Source organism: Tilletiopsis washingtonensis (genome assembly GCF_003144115.1).
Source record: "Tilletiopsis washingtonensis strain MCA 4186 unplaced genomic scaffold FA09scaffold_12, whole genome shotgun sequence".
Taxonomy (NCBI): Eukaryota; Fungi; Basidiomycota; class Exobasidiomycetes; order Entylomatales; genus Tilletiopsis; species Tilletiopsis washingtonensis.
The window spans coordinates 325,343-343,884 of NW_020312009.1; the positions used below are offsets into that span (position 1 = coordinate 325,343).

The following is an 18,542-nucleotide window of genomic DNA, read 5'->3' on the forward strand; positions in this document are numbered from 1 at the left end:
GAGGCGACTCCTCCGCCCGCACTGGCGATCCAGGGCCGCCGATCCCGAGCCTCGCACCCGAGAGATTCGAGTGGCGCTCCGAGTCGGCGTCTGGCCTGAAGTGTGGTCTCGTCAGACCTGCCTCCAGCTCCGAGGGTGCGGGCCAACATGCAGCGCCCTGAGACTCTGGCAGCCTCTGCCTGCGAATCTGAATATCGAGGCTCAAGGCTCAGCAGAGCCGCGGCCGCACCGAGGAGGACGTGTGGCTGCCGCGCGGGCCGCGGGGGCGTCTCTCGTGAGAGCGCCGGGCCGCATACCGCTCTCGAAGCAGCTCTGCTGCGCTGCTGAGGCGAAGCATCGTGCATGGATGCGGCTGCGAGAGCGGCGTCGCAGCGGAGACGTCGCACGGCGGCGTCGGCGAGGCTGCTGGGCCGCCCACCGCCAAGCTGCGGTGCGCTGCAGCTGCGCCAGCACCGGCGCAGCGGCGGCGGCGAGAGAGCCACACGGCGAGGCGGCCATGCGGGCGCACCGCAGCAGCGGGCACGCCGCCGCGGCGCCGGCTCAGCGCTCCCGCCGGGCGGCGGCGCAAGTGCCGCCTCGCCTCCTCTCGGGCGTCAGGGCTCGCTCGCCGTGTGCTGCTGCTGCTGCTGCTGGCGCTGCTCTCCTCTGCTGCCGCTGCCGCACCCTCGCTGCTGTGCTGCCTGCCGCCGAGCCTCGCCCGCTCCCCGTCCCAGTCCCTCGCTCCACGCTCACACTCGACTCACACACAAGCACGCCGCCATCCCGCGCTGCCTCTGCACCACACTCACCCTCGCCATCGGCAGCTGGCCGTCTGCGCACGCTTGACGTTCGTTCCATCGAGACGCTCGCAGCGCTGCCCTGCGCCGCCGTCGCGCGCCGCCTGTGCCGCCTGCTCCTCCATCCGCATCGCACCCACGCTCTTTCACCGTCCACTCTCACTCGCAGCGACACCGCCAGCACCGCCGCCGCTGCCTTGCGCCCGGCGCACAGCCGTCCGTGCCTGGCCTGTGGTGCTGAGCTGGGCCCAACGTCGCACGCCGGCCCGAGTGCTGCTGCCGAGCGGCTGCGTGCCGCAGCTGCTGCTCGTTGCCGCTGCCGCCGCCGCTGCTGCTGCCACCGCCTCGCCTGCCCGCCATGGAGATGCTCAACATCACCGACTCCGAGTTCGAGCGCGAGGTCGAGGCGCTCAAGTCGCACCGCCGCATCAGCGTCAATCGCCCGCTGATGGACCCGGACCTGCCGGACCTCGCGGCCGCGCACGGCGGCGGCCGCGAGATCATGGGCTCCGAGGCGGCGGGCACGCCGGGCGGCGCAGGCGCAGAGCGCGGCGGCATCGACCTCACCGACGAGGGCCCGCTGCTGGCCTCGTCGCCGTCGGGCCGTGCCGCTCGCAGCACGGGCGCCCGGCAGGCCTTCACGGCGCGCCGCAGGGGTGCCGGTGCGGCCAGCGCGAGCGGCGGCGCTGATGACGGCGCCTCATCGAGCGAGTCGTCGGGCAGCCGCGCCACACGCAGCACCGGCGCGCCGGTGCATGATGAGGACACGCCGCTCTCGCGCCCGACGGACCCGGCGCACCTCTTCTGGGTGCCGGCGTCGATGCACCCCGAGATCTCGCCGTCCGACTTCCGCAAGTTCCTGCAGGAGCATGCCAGCCGCGCCGCCAAGGACCACACGCCGCCCGAGTCCGGCAGCGGCTCGCCGGTGATCCCGACGGCTGCTACCTTCGCCGGCGCTGCGAGCGGCCCGCAGTCGAGCTATCCCTTCGCCGCGCGCTCGGGCGCCGCGGGGCCGACGCCGCCGCAGTCGCCCATCGACCTCGTGAGCCGCAGCACATCCATTGCGCGGCGCGGCAGCACGCTGCGTCGCCAGTACCGGCCCGAGAACGATAATGACGACTCAGACGGCGGCCGCGCAGGCGCCTCGTCGGCATCTGTTGTGCGCGGCGGAAGCGCGCGCCGAGGCGGGCCGCCTCCGCTGTCGCTCGAGGACTTGCACAAGCTGGAGCAGCTGGCGGAGGAGGCCAGCAAGAGCCAGGACCCAACACAGCTGCGCAGTGTTCTGCGTCGCACTTTGAGCCTGAGTACGACGCCGTCAGGTGAGTGGACAGGGCGACACTGTGCTGCAGGACCTGAGACTCACTGCGTTCCTCTTGCAGCGCTCGACCAGGTCGATGCTGTGCCCGCTGCCGAGGCAGAAGACGCACCGCTCATCGTGCCGCGACCCGGTCAGATCCTGCGGCGCGCTGCGCGGACGAAGATCCGCAAGGCGTCGCTGTCGGGCGAGAACGGCGGCGTGCGGCCACCGGGCCGGAGACGAGGCGCCGGCAGCACGGGGCCAGAGGAGATCGCCGCCGCTGCGGCTGGGGCACAGCAGCAGCCACTCACGGACATGGCAGCCGTCGCACGGGCATTGATGGAGCGCCGCTCGAGCAAAGAGTCGGAGCAGTCCTCGGGCGACGACGACGGCACCAGCGGCAGCTCTTCAAGGCCCATCTCGGACGAGGCGACTGAGTCCATCGTCGACGCCTACTCGCGCGACTCGTTCATCTCCGAGGCGAGCCAGCGCACGAGCGTCACGAGCCTCGCCGACAGCCTGCAAGACGGCAGTGGCAGCGGTAGCGGCAGCGGCGACAGTGCCACCAGCCCGCACACTGCCAAGCGCGTCGAGGGCCGCACTGACAGCCGCAGCCCGTCGCCGCCCGTCACGCCGACGCAGGCGTCGCTGAAGAGCAGCCGCTCGGGCACCGACTACTTCGACGAGCAGCGTGAGGCAGCTCTGAAGCAGGCTCAGCTGCAGCAGCAAGAGCAGGCATCGCAGCGCGAGGCGCGACCCGCTCCGGCACTGCAGCCGCTCGACGAATCGCTGCGTCTCTCGCTGAGCGGCGCGCCTGTCACCGAGTCACCGGCGCACTCGCCGGACGACGAGCCGTCGCCGTCGGAGCGCGAGCGCGCCTACCCTGCCATCCGCCCAGTCGCAGTCTCGCACGTGCCTCCTGTGCCTTCCTTTGAGAAGGCGCGGACTGCGCCTCAGCCGCCACCGGCCGCGGCACCAGCTCTCCCGGCGCCCGTGTACGCGCCGCCGGCGCAGCAGAGCACGAAGCGCGAGCAGCCGCTGCAGCAGCCGCCGGCCGCCGTCAAGCCGACTGCCTCGCGCGAAAGTCTGCCACAGGCGGCCTCGCGTCCTGGCAAGGAGAAGAAGAGCGGCTTTGCCTCCTGGTTTGGCATCGGCAAGGAGGATGACGAGGCGGAGAAGCAGGCCAAGGCGCGCAAGCGCGAGCGCAAGGAGCGCGAGGCTATGGAGCAGGAGCAGCGCGAGCAGCGGGAGCGCGAGAAGGAGAAGGAGCGCGAGAAGGAGCGCGAGCGGGAAAAGGAGAAGGACTCGTCGAGCTTCCTTGGCGCGCTCTTTGGCAGCAAGAAGAAGGGCGGCGACGATGCGGCGCTGAACCAGCAGCAGATGGGCATGCGCCCCGCCGACAGCCACATCACTGCCGGCAGCCTGCTTGACCGCAGCAGCGGCGGCCGCGGCCCGAATGCCAACTACTACCGCTACCCGATCCACATCGAGCGCGCCGTGTATCGCCTCAGCCACATCAAGCTGGCAAACCCGCGCCGCCCGCTGTACGAGCAGGTGCTCATCTCCAACCTCATGTGAGTGTATGCGTCAAGTCTAGATGCTGGCGCCTCCTGATGCTGTCTGCGCTCCGCAGGTTCTGGTACCTTTCCATCATCAACCGCTCGCAGCAGCAGCAACAGCAGCAGCTTCTGCAGCAGCAGCAACAGCAACAGCAGCAGCAACAGCAGCTGCTCTTGCAACAGCAGCAGCAGGCTCAGCAGGCGCAGCCGCAGCAGCCGCAGCAGAACGCTGCGCCATCGCTGCAGATGCTGCAGCCGTCGCCGCAGCTGATGCCTCAGGTGCCCCAGTCGCACGCCGGCGACGACCATGGCCGCCATGCTGGTGCCATGTCTGACTCGTCGGGACACGCGGAGGCGCCGACGCACGTGGAGCACGAGCGCCCGCAGTCGAAGACGAAGCGCGCGGGCCTGGTGAAGCCCAACCGCGCTCCGCCAGGAAGCCGCTCCGCCGAGATGGCCATTCCTGCCGCGGCGTACGGTGCCCAGCACCGCCAGATCAACAACGACTTGGCGATGCAGCAGCACCAGGCCAACCACCACAGCAGCTCCCCGCCGCCGGCCTCGCACGTGGCGCAGATGGCACCCGTCACGCCGCCGCCGACGTTTGCTGTGGGCCAGGTCGTCGACCCTCGTGCGCTTGGCGTGCACACCGGCTACCAAGGCCCGCAGTCGAGCGCGGGCGCCAACGGCAGGCTGCCGCCCGGGGCCATGTCGCCCTGCGGCTCGTCGCGGTCAACGTCGCCGGGCTACGATTCATCCGGCGTCTCGCCGGTCTCGGGCGGCCAGCGCTCGTACTCTCCCTCGGGTGCGCCAGCATCGCACGAGTCGCGCTCGACCAGCTCAGGCGCGTGGCTGGGCAGCAACAGCGCTGGCGGCGGCGCTGGCAGCGGCGGCCGCACTTCGCCTGGCGACGGACGCAGCTCGCGGCGGTCGCCCAGCGGCAGCCAGAGCGGCGCTGATGAGCACTCGTGGCTCGGAGCAAGCGGCACTCGCTCGGGCTCGCGCTCTCCGCACGGCGAGCGCAGCAGCGACCCCATGTCGCAGGCGTGGCGCGTCGAGGGTGAGCCGTGGCTTGGCAGCGAGGAGATGGGCGCCCGTCGTGCGACCCGCTCCAGCGACCCTACCGGCAACGATGGCTTCTACACCCCGAGCCCTGCTGCCAGCTACCGCCCAGACGCGGCACCGAACGGCTACGGCCACCGCCACGACTCGCGCAGTCTCGACGCGGGCGACGGACGCGAGCGCAAGGGCAGCGGCGACGAGGGCTCGCGGCCCTCTACTGCCGGCGAGACGAGTAGCTACACGACGTCGTCGCAAGAGCCTGCGTCTGCCGCGGCGCGGCCGCGCATCAAGACGGCGACGAGCCGCAGCGGATCGTCGGGGCCCGGCCACTCGCCGAGCGCGCCGGCTCGCACGTCCAGCCCGCCGGCCATCTCCCTTGCCGGCAGCAGTGCCATGCTTGAGGCTGCGCGCTCCAGCCAGTCGCGCCGCCGCTGAGCCGTTGCGATGCCCTGGGCTGCGCACAGCACAGCTGTGCTTCTTGACACACCTTTGTCCCATCATCCCTCATCCCATCTGCGACCATCTCCACTCCCATCCCTTCCTCGACCCCTCTGGCATCTCTCAGCTCATCAATCGGCACGTCTCTCTATCACCACCACAATGAACGCTTTGCTACTCAGGCGTCACCAGGTCTGCAGTGCATGAGGATGCATTTGCAAGCGCGCAGGATGTCAGCTGGCGCCGAGCGGATCGCTGCCTGGCAAAGACCCGCTCCGCAGGCTCGTAGTGGGCGCTGCACCGTGCTGCTCATGGCGTGGGCTCACGAATTGGCTCAGAGGGTCCAGCGGCGAGTGCACGACAGATACGCGCGTCGGCGGTGGCTGCGCTGGTGCGGTCGCCTGCCTCGGCGGCTGCGGTGCCGGTGCGCTGCGCTCTACGGGCGCCTCGGAGAACGTGTTGCAGCTCAGACCAGGACGGCTGAGGCGCCGCGAGTCGAATGTGGCGCTGCGAAGCGGCGGACTGAGCGGATCGCTGGGCGAGACCGAGCGCTGCGACGACGGCTGCAGGTTTGACGGACGTATTGGTGGAGCAGACGGGAGCTCAGCCACGTGTGCACTCGCAGACGAGGCAGGAAGCTGCGGAGGCATCGTGGAGTCTGGCGAGCGAGCAAAGGCGCGCGCATTGTGCGTCGTGCTCGTGACTGGCGAGGTCTTCGCTGAAGGCGCAGACGAAGAATCGACAGCTGCCGGTGCGCTGCCGCTGAGCTGCGTTCGTGGCGGCGGTGACGGCCGCGCATGTGAGAACGAGCCAGGCGATGCCTGAGCTAGGGGATCGGCAGCGGCCGGGCCACGAGCGACGCGAGGCTGATACGGCGGCTGAGCTTGCCGCGCGCCGCCATGTGCCGGCGCGGAGGCGGGCTGCACTGCTTCTGGCGACCGAGGCTGCACTTGAGCTGGGACAATTCTCGAAGCTGGAGGCGATGGGAGTGCCTGAGGAATCGCCTCGCGGAGCTGCGGCACGTGGACCGTGGCCGAGTCGAACTCGGGCGCGATGCCGAGGAGCACGTCCCGGGTGTGCTTGAGCGCCGTGAGGCTCATCAGCACGCCGACCTGTGCGCCGGTTAGCTGCTCTTCGGCCTGTGGAGCAGCGCCGCCGCTTGGTGTGCCCATCGTGACCCATTGCCGCTCAAAGACATCCACGCAGGCGGCGACGGCGGCACCCATCGCCGCATTGCTGGCCTTGAGCGCGGCCAGCTCGCGTGCAGGATCTTGGGGCGCCACTGACGGGCGAGCTACACCGTTGAGCGAGGCTGAGGCCCTCGGCACGCGCTCTAGCGCAGGCGGAAACCCATCGTTCGCCGTTGCAGAGCGGCCAGGCCCGGCGAAGCCGGCTGCAGCATACGCGCCGACTGTGCGCTGCACATTGCCCATGGCGTTGACGAGCGCGCGATTGACGCCGAAGGCATCGGCGCGAGAGTAGATGCCTCGCGCGAGGTCGGTGATGCCCTCGGGCAGGTACGACGACTGCGGCTCGCCCGCGATGTCCGGAGAACTGCTGCCAGGCGGTCCAAGACCTGCGGAAGCGAGTCCACTGCGCTGCCCAGATGGCCGTCCAGTCGCGATCGTACGAGGTGTCTGCTGGCGCTTTGGCCGGCTCGATGACGGCGCGTTTGAGGCGATGAGCGCTGGTGAGACTTTGACAGCAAGGCCCAGAATGGCCTCGTTCTCTTGAGCCAATCGAGCCGCGGCTCCTGTGGGCTCGTCGCGCAGTGCACAAGCTTGCTGCACGAGCAGAGCAGGCGCCAGGCCCTTTGTCGATTCTTCCTGCGCAGCCGGCTCCCGTGCCGCTTCGCAAGCCGACGGGAAGCGAAGTAGGTGAGAGAAGCAGCCCGCGTAGTCGGAGAGCAGGAGTGGCGCACGGATGCGCAGCAGCATCGCGACGCAGACGTAGGGCACTAGGTCGAGCTTGGCATCGGCGCCGAAGAGCGTGTCCCACATCACCAGCGAGTCCTCCAGAGGCAGCTACAGAGCAAGAGTCAGCCTGACAGCGCCTTCGGTGCGAGCAGAACGGACGCACCTCGCGTGTGAACAGCAACCGGATCCAGCGCAGGACGTACAGCTGCGGCTCGATGCCCAGCGCATCGAGGTGCGCCGCAAGGGTCGGGTCATGGGCGCGGAGGATGTCGCGCACCTGCGCACAGGCTGCCATGATTGGCGTCTGTGATGTCGGCGTTGGCGCTGTCGCACGCTGTTCGAGTTGTGTCAGGCACGTAGCGAGTGCGAACGCTCGTCCGACTCACATCTGACTCCTCCCGCCACTCGTACCACTTGCCTGCTCGCCGCATGACTGCGTCGAACAGCGCATACGCATCGTCCTCCACCGTGTCCTCGCCGAGCTCGTTCTCCAGGCCCGCCGGCATGCCTGCTCTGCTGCCGCCGACCGCGTCGCGATGCCGCACCAGCCAGCACAGCCCGGCAAGCTCGTGCATGCCCTGCCGGTAGCCGCTCGCAGCGCCTGGCCCCGAGGCACAGCAGTAGACGAAGAGCAGGCGCGCCAGGCCGGACTGGACGGCGGGCACACGGAAGAGCGGCTCGTCGGGGAAGGTGCGCGAGACATCCGCCTCGATCTGCGTCAGCGTCGAGAGCGAGGCAAAGTGCGTCTGCCAAGGGTTCTGCGTGTCGCTGTCAGCACACGCTTGCGACTGCGGTGCAGCCCATCGCTCACATCGTTGTCGAGCCCGAGCGGGTTGTTGCGCCCCAAGTCCACATCCCGCCTCACGCCGCCCTCCTCGTCCAGCTCTGGCGGCAGGCTGCCATCTGGAGCGCGCAGGGCATTCCGACGGCTGGCGCGATACTTCTGGCGCAGCGCTCGCCGTGCAGCTGGCCACTGGGCAAAGTCAAGCGGGAGCAGCTGCAGCCGCGTGGCCCACAGCAGGGAGCGCAGCGGCAGCGGGCGCAGTATCGGCGGCGACGGTAGGTCGAAGTGCGCCTGCAGCCGACTGTAAAGCTGCAATGATCAGCCGCTGACAGAGGCCGGCGTGACAACACTACATGCCACGCACGCTATCGGACCTCCCTGCTGCGTGTGCTTTGCGTCAGGCGAGGAGGACATGGCGCTCTGGCTGGCTCTGTGCGCAGATGCCGCCGCGCCAGAGCGACAGCAGCGATCCGGGGTCGATGCAGAGTGCGGAGAAACAGAAAGTGTGATGGAGGCGTGCGAGAGATGCAGAGCCGAAACGAGATTGCGAGCGTGCAGACAGGCCGAGTGGTGGAGAATGGTGAGGAGCAGCGGCAAGGAGCAGGACGCGCATCGGTCCGTGCGGCGCAGGACAGCAATTTCAGCTGCGCACTTCAACATTGAGCTTCAACCGAGCCGGCCGCTGAATACAACGCGTCACGCGTCAATTAACACGACACGCGCCCGCTCCACTTGCGAGGCCGGCGGCGGCGCTTCTCTCACGACGTCCACCATCCCACCCCTCACTCTGCATCACCATGGACCAGGCCGATCCCGCACGCAACTTCTTCGACGAGGGCGAGGAGGTCGACCTGTACGGCGTGCTCGGCGTCGAGGCCGCGGCGCCCGAGGCCGAGATCAAGCGCGCCTACAAGCGGTGAGCCTCGTCCGACGTCCGTTACAGCTCTCTCGTCGTGCTCATCCCGCTCTGCGCCCAGCCTCGCGCTCCAATTTCATCCCGACAAGGTCTCGCGCTCCGGCCTCTCGGCCGAGGCGGCGTCGCGCAAGTTCCAGCAGGTCAGCTTCGCCTTTGGCGTACTCTCCAACGAGGGCCGCCGCCGCCGCTTCGATGCCACGGGCCGCACCGACGAGCTCGTCTTCGGCGACGACGGCAACGTCGACTGGGACGAGTACTTTGCCACGCTGTGGCAGGGAGAGGTCAGCGGGCAGAGCCTGAAGGAGTACAAGAAGAAGTACCAGCGTGAGTGTCTGCGCAGGGTGGTGACGACGGCGCGGGCATGGCCGCTCTGCAGTCCAGTGTGCTGACGACGCTGCTTGCAGACTCTGACGAGGAGCGCCAAGACATCCTCGCCGCCTACGAAGAGACGTCGGGCTCGCTGGAGGACATCCTCAACGCCGTGCCGTGTCTCGAGATTCTCGAGGACGAGGAGCGCGTCGTGGCCTTGATCGACGCCGCGATCGCAGCCAAGGACATCAAGAAGCTGCCGCTCTGGACCAAATCGCTGAAGGACGACAAGGGCCGCAAGCAGATGCGCGCCCGCGCCAAGGCCGAGACCAGCGAAGCCGAGCAGGCGGCGCGAGAGCTCGGCGTGTGGGACGAGCTGTTCGGCGACGGCAAGAAGGGCACGCGCGGCAAGGGCAAGACCATGCGCGGGGAGGCGCAGGGCACGGGAGAGGGACACGATGCTGAGAGTGAGCCGGAGGAGGATGAGGATGAGGACGAGGAAGACGAGGAGGACGAGCAGCCGACGCGCGGCAAGAAGACGAAGAAAGCGCCTGCGCCGAAGGCCAAGGCACCTGCCAAGAGCAAGCCGGCGGCGAAGGGCAAGGGCAAGCGGAAGGCAGAGGCAGAGGATGACGAGGAGGAGGGCGACACGGCCGGCCTGGAGCGTCTCATCGCCGCGCGGCAGCAGCAGCGCAAGGCCGGCATGTCGACTATGATCGAGCAGATGGAGGCGCGCGCCAAGGAAGAAGAGGCCGAGCGGCTGAAGGGCAAGGGCAAGAAGGCCAAGGGCGGCGCCGCTGCGGCATCTGGCAGCGGTGGCAGCAAGGGCAAGGCGAAGGCGGCCGCCAAGCCCGCGAAGCGGGCGCCCGGCCCGCCCCTGCGCAACGGTACCGGCGCCACGCTGCCGCCCGACCCGCTGGACGACGACGAGTTCGAGCGCATCCAGCAAAAGATGCTCCAGAAGCGCGACGCTGCTGCTGCGGAGCCCGCCGAGGCCAAGCCGAAGGCCAAGCGCGCGAAGAAGGCTTGAGCTTGCTCGCCTCTCTGATCGCCTCGCCTCGACCTCATCATCACGCCGCGACACTGTACAGTAATACTACATCCATTCCTCGTGCCGAGGCCGTCATGAGGCATGAGACGGCACTGGCGGCACGTAAGCGACGCGCGGCAGGATGTCGATCATGTGCGGGCCCAACTCGTCGAGGCTGGTGATGCCCAGCAGGCGCATGCCGCGCTCGATCTCGTCCTTGAGAATGTCGATGGCGCGCAGGGCGCCTTCCTCGCCGTAGCCCGACTGCGCGTACAGGAAGGGGCGCCCGAGGCCGACGCCTCTTGCGCCGAGAGCCAGGGCCTTGAGCACGTCCGTGCCGCGTCTGACGCCGCCGTCGATGTACACGTGCATGGACTCGAGCAGGTCCGGGCGCCGCTCTCGCAGCTCAATGAGCACGTCGAGCGGCGGCGGGCTGTAGTCGAGGCTGCGACCGCCGTGGTTGGAGAGCACAATGCCCTGCACGCCGTGCTCTGAGGCCAAGATGGCATCCTCCACCGTCTGGATGCCCTTGAGGAAGAGCGGCAGCTTGCAGACGGAATGGTACCAGTCGATGATGTCCCATGACTGGCGACAGGCGCGTCAGCGAGGCAACACAGAGCTCGGCGCACTACTCACAAGGTCTGCGTCAATGTACTGGCTGATCGCTTGCGCCACGCCCTTGGCCTCTGAGCTCGTCCCAGTGCCGCCGCCCACGCTGACGACCTCGCCCTTGCAGCGCATGTCGCGCTCGCGCTTGCCCATCACCGGCGCATCGACCGTCAGCATAACGGCATTCACCCCGCTCGCCTCGACGTGCCGCAGAATCTTCTCTGATGCCGCACGATCGCGGTTGACGTAGAGCTGGTACATCAGAGCTAGATGGGAGGTGAGCAGGCTGATGGCGGCGAGAGAAAGCAAGTCGCTCACGCTGGCCCGCTATCCGCGCTGTGAGCATCTCGTCAAGGCTGACACTGGCATTGGCAGAGATCTGAAGCAAAGGATGAGTGTCTGGACGAGGAGCCATGCCACGGCGAACTCACTCCCTGCACGACACCAGCCTGTCCAGCGGCCCTGGTCAGGTTGAGCTCTCCGTCCGGGTGGCCCAGCTTCGCCATGGCAGCGGGCGAGATGTAGAACGGCAGCGTGCGCTCGCCGTTCTCCGCACCGAGCAGCGGCACTGTAGGGTCGACCTCGCCCACGCGGCGCAGGATGCGTGGCCGGAAGTAGACGCGGCCATAAGCAGCGCGGTTTGCCGCTTTGGCTGTTGGGCAGATCAGTCGCGAGTCGATGCAACGGAACCCATTCAGCACTCACTGATCTCGTCGTCGCCCGCTGAAGAGTAGTACGCCCAGGCCTGATCACTCAGATGTTCTTGCGCGATGAGCTGAAGGGCAGCGCGCGTCAGCAAGGCAGCGTCGATCTCGCTCGCTGCTGCAGACACACCTCAAACTCGTCGAGATTGAGGACAGCGCCAATCTCCGGCCTCTCGCCCGCAGCGACCTTCTTGCTGCCCATGGGAGCGGCCATGGGTGCTGCGACACCGTCGGCCAGGCTGCCGATGTGGGCCGATGGAGGCAGTGTGTCCAGTGCGTTGGACGGGTGCAGCGGCTGAAAGACCTCACTGTTCCAGTCCATGTCAGAGGGCGGACCACTGCGTTGGTGTAGGAGACTCTGCTCACGTGCAGTCCGTGCCCGCTCGCTGGCTGATGACGCCTGCGCCGCCGGGATGCTTCGTGAGGAAGTCTGTCACGCTAGAGAGGCGGCTCGCATCAGTCATTCCACTGCGAGCTTGAGGCTTCGACTCACTCGTACACCTCGCCGTCGAGCACGATCCACGAGCCCTGCTTGCCGCCGGCATGCGCTGCGAGCTCCTCTAGCCCGACAGCACGTGCCCCTTTCTTCCGAGTGACGCCGCTGTCCAGGTGCGCCACTGTCGAACGGCCTTCGCCCAAGGTGCTGAAGCCGGCCGTCAGAAGCAGCGACAGGAGCACGCCCTGGACCGCCACCCGGTACGGCCGTTGCTGTGCGCCGGCTGTCGGAGCGCTACGCGGCGCGTGGGCTTCTTGCGAGGCGAAGCGGACGCCGCTCGGGCGCCATGCCGCGCGGGCTCTGAGCAGCGACGGCCGGAACATGCTCTCAAGATGCTTGATGTGCTTGTGGTGGCGAGGGAGGAGCCAGGACAGGGTCCGCGCACGTCAAGCGGGGTAAGGGCAGGCTAGCCTCGGGAGTCGGGACACGCCGGTGCCCTTGAGGAGGAGGAGGAGCGGCGCGAGCACCTCTCGACGCTGCCTTGCCCTTCCTCCACCATCATCCCGCAGTTCTCCCGACGCCTTGCAGCTGCTCGCGCGCGCAAGCCGCCTATCTGCAGCACCCCGCTCGTATCGCCGTTGCGACTCGCTGGCACGCAACAGCCGTGAAGATGCTGGCGCCGCAGCCGGCACTGGTGCTGGCGCCGGAGCCGTCGGCGCCTGCGCCTCAGTCTGCCGCACGCCGCAGCCATCTCATTGTTCTCTGCGGAGTCAGTAGCACTCCACGTCACCGCCCTATTCGTCGCCGCTGATGCGTACGTGAACAGCTCGTAGGCTCGGGAAAGTCGACACGTGAGCGCCGCTCGGCTGTACGTCCAAGCTGAGCGGTGCTGACTCGCGCTTGCCACAGTGGCCGATGCGCTGCAGCTTCACTGCAACGTGCGTCTCTCTGCGGATCGCTGCACACAGCGTAGAGGCTGAGCGCTGCCTGTGCAGTATATGCGCGCTTGTCAGGACCAGCTGCAGGACCGGCGCAGCACGATCGACTTCGTGCGCCGCGCCCTGCAGCAGCAGCGCGATGTCGTTGTGGACCGGACTAACGTGGACGCGGCGTGAGTCAGGTCGCTGACTGCAAAGGCTCTTGTACTGATCCGCAGCATCAGACAAAGGGCACACTGGGTCAGGCTAGGACGGAGCATGGGAGCACAGGTGGACTGCATCGAGTTTGACACGCCCAGAGAGGTGAGTCGGTGGTGTGAGAGAGGAGCTGGCTGTTGGCCATAAGAGCTGTCGTAAGACGCTTGTGCCCTGTCACGGCTTGCTGATCGCTCGTGCTTCAGGTGTGCGCTGAGCGTCTGCGCCTCCGGACAACACATGAGACGCTGCACAGCGTGGATCAGGCTCTGTTGTGCGTCGTCTCTCCCGCAGCGCCTCGTCCATCTCTGACAGCGCTGCAGCGTCCTCAACACCTTCTCGCGCGACTATCGGACACCGCGGCCGTCCGAGGGTTTTGAGCATCTCCTGCCGCTCAAGCCGGCCGGTCAGGCGCATCCTTGGACGCGCGACGCGTGCGAGGCCGTGCTCGCCAGTCTTGCGCAGGCCGCATGTCCGCCGCTCACCGCGGCAGAGCAGCAGGCGCTCGATGCGCCGCCGCCGGCGACAGGTGCTCGTGGCAGGGGTCGGGGCTCTGCGCCTGGCTATCGAGGGCGGGGCCGTGGCGCCGGACCGCCGCCCCCGAGACCAGCAGGGCCGATAGGCGGACCGATGCCGTGGCGAGAGCCCAGGGCCTTCGAGGCGGGCCCAGGCTACCACATGGACGGCACCGCGGCAGCACGGCCAGCGCCTCGCGGACCAGTGCAGCCACAACGAGTGCTCGGTGCGCCGCCCGGCCAGCCTCCACCAGTGCCGCTTGAGCTGCTGCACGCCGCAGCACAGCCGCCACACCAGCCGCAGACGTGAATGCAGGATATATACGACGCGCGGCGAGTACAAGTACACTGTCAGACCCAGAAGAGACGGCGAGGAGACTGGCAGAGGGCGAAGCGCGCTGCTCAGACGGGCATGCGGAAGCGCTGCTCGATCTGCTGCATGTAGCTCTCTGCGAGTGGGCAATTCGGTTAGAGCTGCGTCGCTTCGTCGTGTGCGGCACGACTCACCGGCGCGGGCGACCATCACGTCGCGCTCCTTGCGTGCGGAGTGGACGTGTGCGTCAAAGGCGCGCATCAAGTCGGTGTACTGCGAGGCCAGAGTCAGCGCACATCTCGAGGCCACGTCAGCACTTTGCTGCTCACCTGGCTCTCAACCTCGTTGGCCTGCATTTCCAGCTTGCTCGCCTGTTCCATGCGTTGCCGTTTGCCCTCGCTGGTGGACTGCAGCAGCTCCACGAGCTCGGCCCTGCGCTTGGCGTGCTCCTCGCGCCGGTCTTCGATCGTCTTGCGCAGGCGCTCGATGCGCGTCGCCAGCGCAGACGAGGTGCGGTGGTACTGCTCGCGGCGGTGCTCGAGACCCTCGACCTCGTGCCGCGCCTCGGCAATGGCAGAGCGCATGCGCTCCATGGCGTCCATCTCTGCATCGCACTTGGCCAGCTGCTCCACGACGGCCTCGACGCCGCGCTGCGCCTCGTCCATGTCGGCCTCGAGCACCTTGAGCACCTGCAGCTTGGCCTGCAGGTCCTTGTGCTTGCGCTCCGTCTCGTGCAGTGTGATGCGGTCGCCCTTGAGCTGCGCCTCGATCTCCATGACGCTGTTCTTGAGCTGCACGGGCGACAGCCGGATGCGGCTCTGCAGCTTCCGCACGTCGGCCGTGACGAGTTGCAGCTGCAGCTGCAGCTCCATCTGAACGCGGTGTCAGCCCGCGTGCGAGCGCTGGAGCAGCGCACAACTCACTTGCCGCTCTGCAAGGTCGCCCTTCTCCGTCTTCAGCAGGTCGTGCTCTTGCATCAGCGTGCCCTGCTCCTTCTTGAGCTCCATCAACCGGTCGCTCAGCACCACGTTCTCCTCCACCAGGCCCTGCATCTTCGGCTTCTCCTCCTCTCGTTGCGCCCTGCGCACAGCGTCAGCGCTTGCACATTCCGGCAGGAACAGCTCTACTCACTTCTCCTCTGCCAGCCGTGTCCGCAGCGTCTCCACGCTCGCCAGCAGCTCCTCGCGCTGCTGCACCAGCTGCTCTCCCTCAGCGGCCGCATCATCGAACTCTTCGATGCGGTCCTGGCGGAAGCGGTAGAAGTTGACCAGCGCGCTGAGCTGGCGCTTCAGCCGCTTCGACACCGGCTTCGTCAGGTCGGCCATGACGAAGTCGGTGATGGTGGCGTGCTGCATCATCGCGCGGCTGTGCTCAGACGTCAGCGGTGCGGCAGACGTGTGGTGTTCGGTGATGCTCCACTCACATCTCGCGGAACAGCAGCATGTGGTGCACGCCCTCCTCGTAGATTTCCTGTGGGATTGCATCAGCTCCTATACTAGGTGGAAGAGCATGCCAGCTGCTCCACACCAGCCCTGCGCCCTGCCCTGTCGTGCTCCCCGCTGCGCGCACTCACGCGGTACTCGAGCTGTCCGCAGATGGCATCGCGCTGACGGTCGATCCACTCGAGCGACACGCCGTTGAGCGTCTCGAGGAACACGCCAAACACCTTTGCGACGAACTGCGGCGTGGGGTGCGCAATGTCCTCGGCGCTCGTGGGCACGCCGAGGTCGCTGATCAGCGCGGCCGCCTCGTGCGGCGCGACGGCGGGAAAGGACTGGAAGTTGTCGGCGGCGGCGGCGCCGGGGCCCGTGCTGCTGCCGGCGCCGTTCATGCCGGCGCCGGGCCCGATGGAGGAGGAGGGTGCCATGGCGGGTGGAGGAGATGGTGGCAGTGCGGCAGGCGGCGGCGGCGGCGAGAGACGCGTGCATCAACACGCGGCCGACCGCGTCGCGCGCTGCCGCGAGACCAACACACGTGATGGCTCCATCTCGGGCTGCGTGAGCGACTCTGCCCTTCTTGCCCGCATTCCCAGCTTGTGTGTTGCGCGCTTCCTGACTGGCGCGCCCGAGCGGCGCCTTATCGCTATCTGCCTCCTCGGAGGTGCTGCTTCGCGCTTCGGATGCCGCCTTCGTCTTGCGGCAGCGGCAGGGGGCTGGAAGGTCAGCCGTGCAGATGCACGGTGCACATCGGCTGCACCCTGGGTGCGTCGCTGCGACGAGGCCTCGAGGAAGCCACATCGAGGAGCACCCGGCTCGGCGGCGCCTCCACCGGCGCTTCCCCTCTCGCAGCCACCATCCCCGCCGCCGCAACACCTCTAGCAGCATGTCGGCGCCCGAGCCCGTGTTCCTCTCGCACTTCCTGCGGCTCGCGCTGCCGCCGCTCAAGGCGCACCCCTTTCCGCCCGAGTTCCAGCAGAAGCTCGAGCCGGCGCCGCCGCTGGCCGCCGACGTGGCGCTGGCGCCGTGGAGCGAGGGCAGCGGCGCCGAGGCGCTCTCCTTCCGCGCCGCCGTGGCGCGCGACCTCGAGGCGCTGCCCGACGTCGAGGCGTACCAGCACCTGCTGCCGCCGCCGGCGTTCCGCGACGGTGACTTGCCCGAGGCGACGATGCTGCCCACCGTGCACTTCTGGGCCATCATCAATGCCTGGCAGCCGATGATGCGCGTCGTGAGTGCCAGCGCGAGGGGCCAGAGAACGCTAGCCGGCTGACGCGCTCGCAGTACAACCTCGAGGAGGAGATCGGCTTCGGCGGCCACGATGCGTCCGGCAGTGTGCGGGGCCCGCTGCACGTCGGTGACCACCTGCCGCTGCACGAGGCACAGCGCGTGCCGCGCCAGCTCGTCTTCCGGCGTTCGGCGCCTGAGAAGATCCTGGCGCCCGTCGTCGTCGCTGCGCCCTGGACGCTCTCGCTGGCGGCGCTGCCGGAGCTGGTGACCAAGCACGCCTCAGCCAAGCAGCTGGAGGCCGCCGCCGCGCAGGAGCCGGCAGCGCGCGCCCTCGCCGACACGCTGGCGTACATGCAGTCGACGGGCGCATCCTTTGCGCTGCTCACGACGTACGAGCACTTTGTCTTTCTGCGCAGCGGCGCGCAGGGCGAGGTGCAGGTCAGCGAGCCCATCGCCGCAGGCGACAAGGACGTCACGGTGTACGCAGCCATGTGGATGTGGGGGCGTGACGTGGCCAAGGCGGCCTGAGGTGGCCAGGGAGGTGGCCAGGGAGGCCCGAGGTGCACCTGGCCGAATGTCACGCTTGCAGCAGCACTCCATACTGCGTGGCCGCGCGCACATAAGACTCTAGTGGCTTACATTCGACTCTAGAGGTTGCCCCGGCCCTCCTCCTGCAGCGCCTTGCCCACGGCGCGGATCACCTCGGCGTGCACGTCCTTCGGCGCGGCAATGACGCCGCGGTTGTTCCTGAGCGTGCGGCCCTGGCCAAAGTCAAGGTCACGGCCGCGGCAGTCCGAGACGATGCCGCCGGCCTCGTGCACGAGCAGGTAGCCCGAGGCGTGGTCCTAGCGTGCTCAGTCAGCGAGCTGAGTGGGCATTGCCTGGCCTCGCGGCGTCTCACCCAGATCTTCTCCTGGTAGCTGCCATCGCCGACCGGCAGGCGCAGGTACACGTCACCGTCGCCGCGTGCGACGCTGGCGTACTTGGCCTGCGAGTCCATGCGCACCGACGGCGCGCTGATGTTGAGCAGCTCGGCGATGCGCTTGTTGGTGCCGTGCGACGAGTGGCCCGCCTCGACGCTCTCGCAGAAGGACGCCGTGTTCAGCGAGTCCGCGTTCAGCGCGCGCATCTGGATCGGCTCCTCCTTGTCCGAGGACATGGGCCGCTGCGAGAGATAGGCGTCAGCGAAGGTATGCCCGCACAGGGCCTTTCGCGCACTCACCTGCCGCGCGCCCTGGCCCTTGACAGCCACAAAGATGGCGCCGAGGTCCTTGCGGTCCATCGACTGCGCGTCGCCCTCCTTCGGCAGGCCGTCCTTGGGGTCGAGCGGCAGGTTGGGGCAGCCCATGGCGCCGACCTGCACCTTGCCGTCGACGAGCAGCGCCAGGCACACGGCGTACTGGCCGCCGCGCAGGAAGCCCTTGGTGCCGTCGATGGGGTCGAGGGCCCACATGCCTGAGGGGCAGTCAGCAGAGCGCAGGTGACGTCTTCTGTGCCTCACTCACGGCCCGTCGCGCCGCCCTCGTGGTTGCCGCGGTCGATGGCAGCAAGGATCTTCTCCTCGGACAGCGGCTCGGCGCCCCACTTGTTGGCGCTGTCCTGCGCGGGGCACTCCTGCTCGCTGCCGCTGAGCGCCTCGTTGGCGAGCTGCACGACCTGCTCGCGCAGTGCGGCGCTCTCGGGCTTGCGCAGCTCTGCGGCATCCTCCTCGCCGACGATCTTGTCGTCGGGAAAGTGTGCGCCGAGGACGATGTTGACGACGGCCTGCGCCGCGTAGTCGCCGACGGTGACGGGCGAGGCGTCGCTCTTGGTTACCGTGGCGCCGGCAGCCGATGACTTGGTGACGAGCAGGCGGAAGACGCGTGCGGTGACGGACGAGGCGCGCGCCACCGCCGAGATGGCGACGGCACGCTCGAGGGCGTAGGGAGCGGAGGACATGCTGCGGGCGGCGAGCGGGCGGCGGAGATGTGCGAGAGCGGAGCGGGCAGCCAGGAGCATGCAAGGGTTGAGTGAGATACAGTCGTAGCAGAAAGATGCAGGAGCAGTCGGGTGTGCTAGGGCTGAGCAAGGGAGGCAAGATGG

At 68.3% G+C, this 18,542-nt stretch overlaps 8 protein-coding genes across 8 annotated transcripts; 4 read left to right on the forward strand and 4 right to left on the reverse strand.

Annotated features, from left to right (window-relative positions):
* The first annotated feature begins 679 nt into the window (after positions 1-679).
* FA09DRAFT_330294 (hypothetical protein) lies at positions 680-5,316 on the forward strand. Its single transcript, XM_025742545.1, has 3 exons — positions 680-2,095; positions 2,156-3,647; positions 3,707-5,316. The coding sequence occupies exons 1-3, from the start codon at positions 1,135-1,137 to the stop codon at positions 5,127-5,129; spliced, it is 3,876 nt and encodes a 1,291-aa protein (XP_025597906.1). The 5' UTR covers positions 680-1,134; the 3' UTR covers positions 5,130-5,316.
* Positions 5,297-8,418, reverse strand: FA09DRAFT_330295 (RabGAP/TBC). The gene is made up of 5 exons (XM_025742546.1): positions 8,197-8,418; positions 7,860-8,133; positions 7,435-7,806; positions 7,212-7,382; positions 5,297-7,156 (listed from the first exon to the last, which is right to left on the reverse strand). The coding sequence occupies exons 1-5, from the start codon at positions 8,244-8,246 to the stop codon at positions 5,366-5,368; spliced, it is 2,658 nt and encodes an 885-aa protein (XP_025597907.1). The 5' UTR covers positions 8,247-8,418; the 3' UTR covers positions 5,297-5,365.
* Positions 8,419-8,629: 211 nt separating this feature from the next.
* Positions 8,630-10,087, forward strand: FA09DRAFT_334446 (DnaJ-domain-containing protein; the record flags this gene model as incomplete). Its single annotated transcript, XM_025743731.1, has 3 exons — positions 8,630-8,748; positions 8,810-9,072; positions 9,153-10,087. The coding sequence occupies 3 exons, from the start codon at positions 8,630-8,632 to the stop codon at positions 10,085-10,087; spliced, it is 1,317 nt and encodes a 438-aa protein (XP_025597908.1).
* A 57-nt stretch (positions 10,088-10,144) lies between these two features.
* FA09DRAFT_330297 (hypothetical protein) lies at positions 10,145-12,247 on the reverse strand. The gene is made up of 8 exons (XM_025742547.1): positions 11,894-12,247; positions 11,767-11,838; positions 11,531-11,708; positions 11,402-11,471; positions 11,128-11,348; positions 11,015-11,075; positions 10,724-10,962; positions 10,145-10,672 (listed from the first exon to the last, which is right to left on the reverse strand). Exons 1-8 carry the CDS (start codon positions 12,217-12,219, stop codon positions 10,181-10,183), a joined length of 1,659 nt encoding a protein of 552 aa, XP_025597909.1. The 5' UTR covers positions 12,220-12,247; the 3' UTR covers positions 10,145-10,180.
* Positions 12,248-12,379: 132 nt separating this feature from the next.
* Positions 12,380-13,939, forward strand: FA09DRAFT_41407 (P-loop containing nucleoside triphosphate hydrolase protein). Its single transcript, XM_025745648.1, has 7 exons — positions 12,380-12,605; positions 12,663-12,687; positions 12,746-12,774; positions 12,832-12,947; positions 12,999-13,077; positions 13,176-13,243; positions 13,293-13,939. The coding sequence occupies exons 1-7, from the start codon at positions 12,507-12,509 to the stop codon at positions 13,792-13,794; spliced, it is 918 nt and encodes a 305-aa protein (XP_025597910.1). The 5' UTR covers positions 12,380-12,506; the 3' UTR covers positions 13,795-13,939.
* FA09DRAFT_41423 (hypothetical protein) lies at positions 13,917-15,709 on the reverse strand. The gene is made up of 5 exons (XM_025745649.1): positions 15,371-15,709; positions 15,221-15,267; positions 14,929-15,162; positions 14,721-14,877; positions 13,917-14,669 (listed from the first exon to the last, which is right to left on the reverse strand). The coding sequence occupies exons 1-5, from the start codon at positions 15,662-15,664 to the stop codon at positions 14,085-14,087; spliced, it is 1,317 nt and encodes a 438-aa protein (XP_025597911.1). The 5' UTR covers positions 15,665-15,709; the 3' UTR covers positions 13,917-14,084.
* Positions 15,710-15,877: 168 nt separating this feature from the next.
* FA09DRAFT_330300 (hypothetical protein) lies at positions 15,878-17,462 on the forward strand. The gene is made up of 2 exons (XM_025742548.1): positions 15,878-16,461; positions 16,515-17,462. The coding sequence occupies exons 1-2, from the start codon at positions 16,120-16,122 to the stop codon at positions 16,986-16,988; spliced, it is 816 nt and encodes a 271-aa protein (XP_025597912.1). The 5' UTR covers positions 15,878-16,119; the 3' UTR covers positions 16,989-17,462.
* On the reverse strand, positions 17,108-18,398 carry FA09DRAFT_297967 (putative MET22-protein ser/thr phosphatase; the record flags this gene model as incomplete). The annotated part of the gene is made up of 4 exons (XM_025740227.1): positions 17,108-17,305; positions 17,362-17,625; positions 17,683-17,915; positions 17,966-18,398. The coding sequence occupies 4 exons, from the start codon at positions 18,396-18,398 to the stop codon at positions 17,108-17,110; spliced, it is 1,128 nt and encodes a 375-aa protein (XP_025597913.1).
* Between the last annotated feature and the right edge of the window lie 144 nt (positions 18,399-18,542).

Coding starts and splice junctions, on each gene's coding strand:
- FA09DRAFT_330300 (XM_025742548.1), top strand. CDS start 16,120: ATGTCGGCGCCCGAGCCCGTGTTCCTCTCGCACTTCCTGCGGCTCGCG. Junction 16,462..16,514: donor GGCAGCCGATGATGCGCGTC/GTGAGTGCCAGC, acceptor ACGCGCTCGCAG/TACAACCTCGAGGAGGAGAT.
- FA09DRAFT_330297 (XM_025742547.1), bottom strand. CDS start 12,219: ATGTTCCGGCCGTCGCTGCTCAGAGCCCGCGCGGCATGGCGCCCGAGC. Junction 11,839..11,893: donor CTCGACGGCGAGGTGTACGA/GTGAGTCGAAGC, acceptor CCGCCTCTCTAG/CGTGACAGACTTCCTCACGA. Junction 10,673..10,723: donor AGTACATTGACGCAGACCTT/GTGAGTAGTGCG, acceptor GCCTGTCGCCAG/TCATGGGACATCATCGACTG.
- FA09DRAFT_41423 (XM_025745649.1), bottom strand. CDS start 15,664: ATGGCACCCTCCTCCTCCATCGGGCCCGGCGCCGGCATGAACGGCGCC. Junction 15,268..15,370: donor GCGGACAGCTCGAGTACCGC/GTGAGTGCGCGC, acceptor GCAATCCCACAG/GAAATCTACGAGGAGGGCGT. Junction 15,163..15,220: donor ATGCTGCTGTTCCGCGAGAT/GTGAGTGGAGCA, acceptor GTCTGAGCACAG/CCGCGCGATGATGCAGCACG.
- FA09DRAFT_41407 (XM_025745648.1), top strand. CDS start 12,507: ATGCTGGCGCCGCAGCCGGCACTGGTGCTGGCGCCGGAGCCGTCGGCG. Junction 12,688..12,745: donor AGGCTCGGGAAAGTCGACAC/GTGAGCGCCGCT, acceptor CGCTTGCCACAG/TGGCCGATGCGCTGCAGCTT. Junction 12,948..12,998: donor CGGACTAACGTGGACGCGGC/GTGAGTCAGGTC, acceptor CCGCAGCATCAG/ACAAAGGGCACACTGGGTCA.
- FA09DRAFT_330294 (XM_025742545.1), top strand. CDS start 1,135: ATGGAGATGCTCAACATCACCGACTCCGAGTTCGAGCGCGAGGTCGAG. Junction 2,096..2,155: donor CCTGAGTACGACGCCGTCAG/GTGAGTGGACAG, acceptor TTCCTCTTGCAG/CGCTCGACCAGGTCGATGCT. Junction 3,648..3,706: donor GTGCTCATCTCCAACCTCAT/GTGAGTGTATGC, acceptor TGCGCTCCGCAG/GTTCTGGTACCTTTCCATCA.
- FA09DRAFT_330295 (XM_025742546.1), bottom strand. CDS start 8,246: ATGTCCTCCTCGCCTGACGCAAAGCACACGCAGCAGGGAGGTCCGATA. Junction 8,134..8,196: donor CAGCAGGGAGGTCCGATAGC/GTGCGTGGCATG, acceptor GCAGCTTTACAG/TCGGCTGCAGGCGCACTTCG. Junction 7,383..7,434: donor AGTGGCGGGAGGAGTCAGAT/GTGAGTCGGACG, acceptor CAACTCGAACAG/CGTGCGACAGCGCCAACGCC.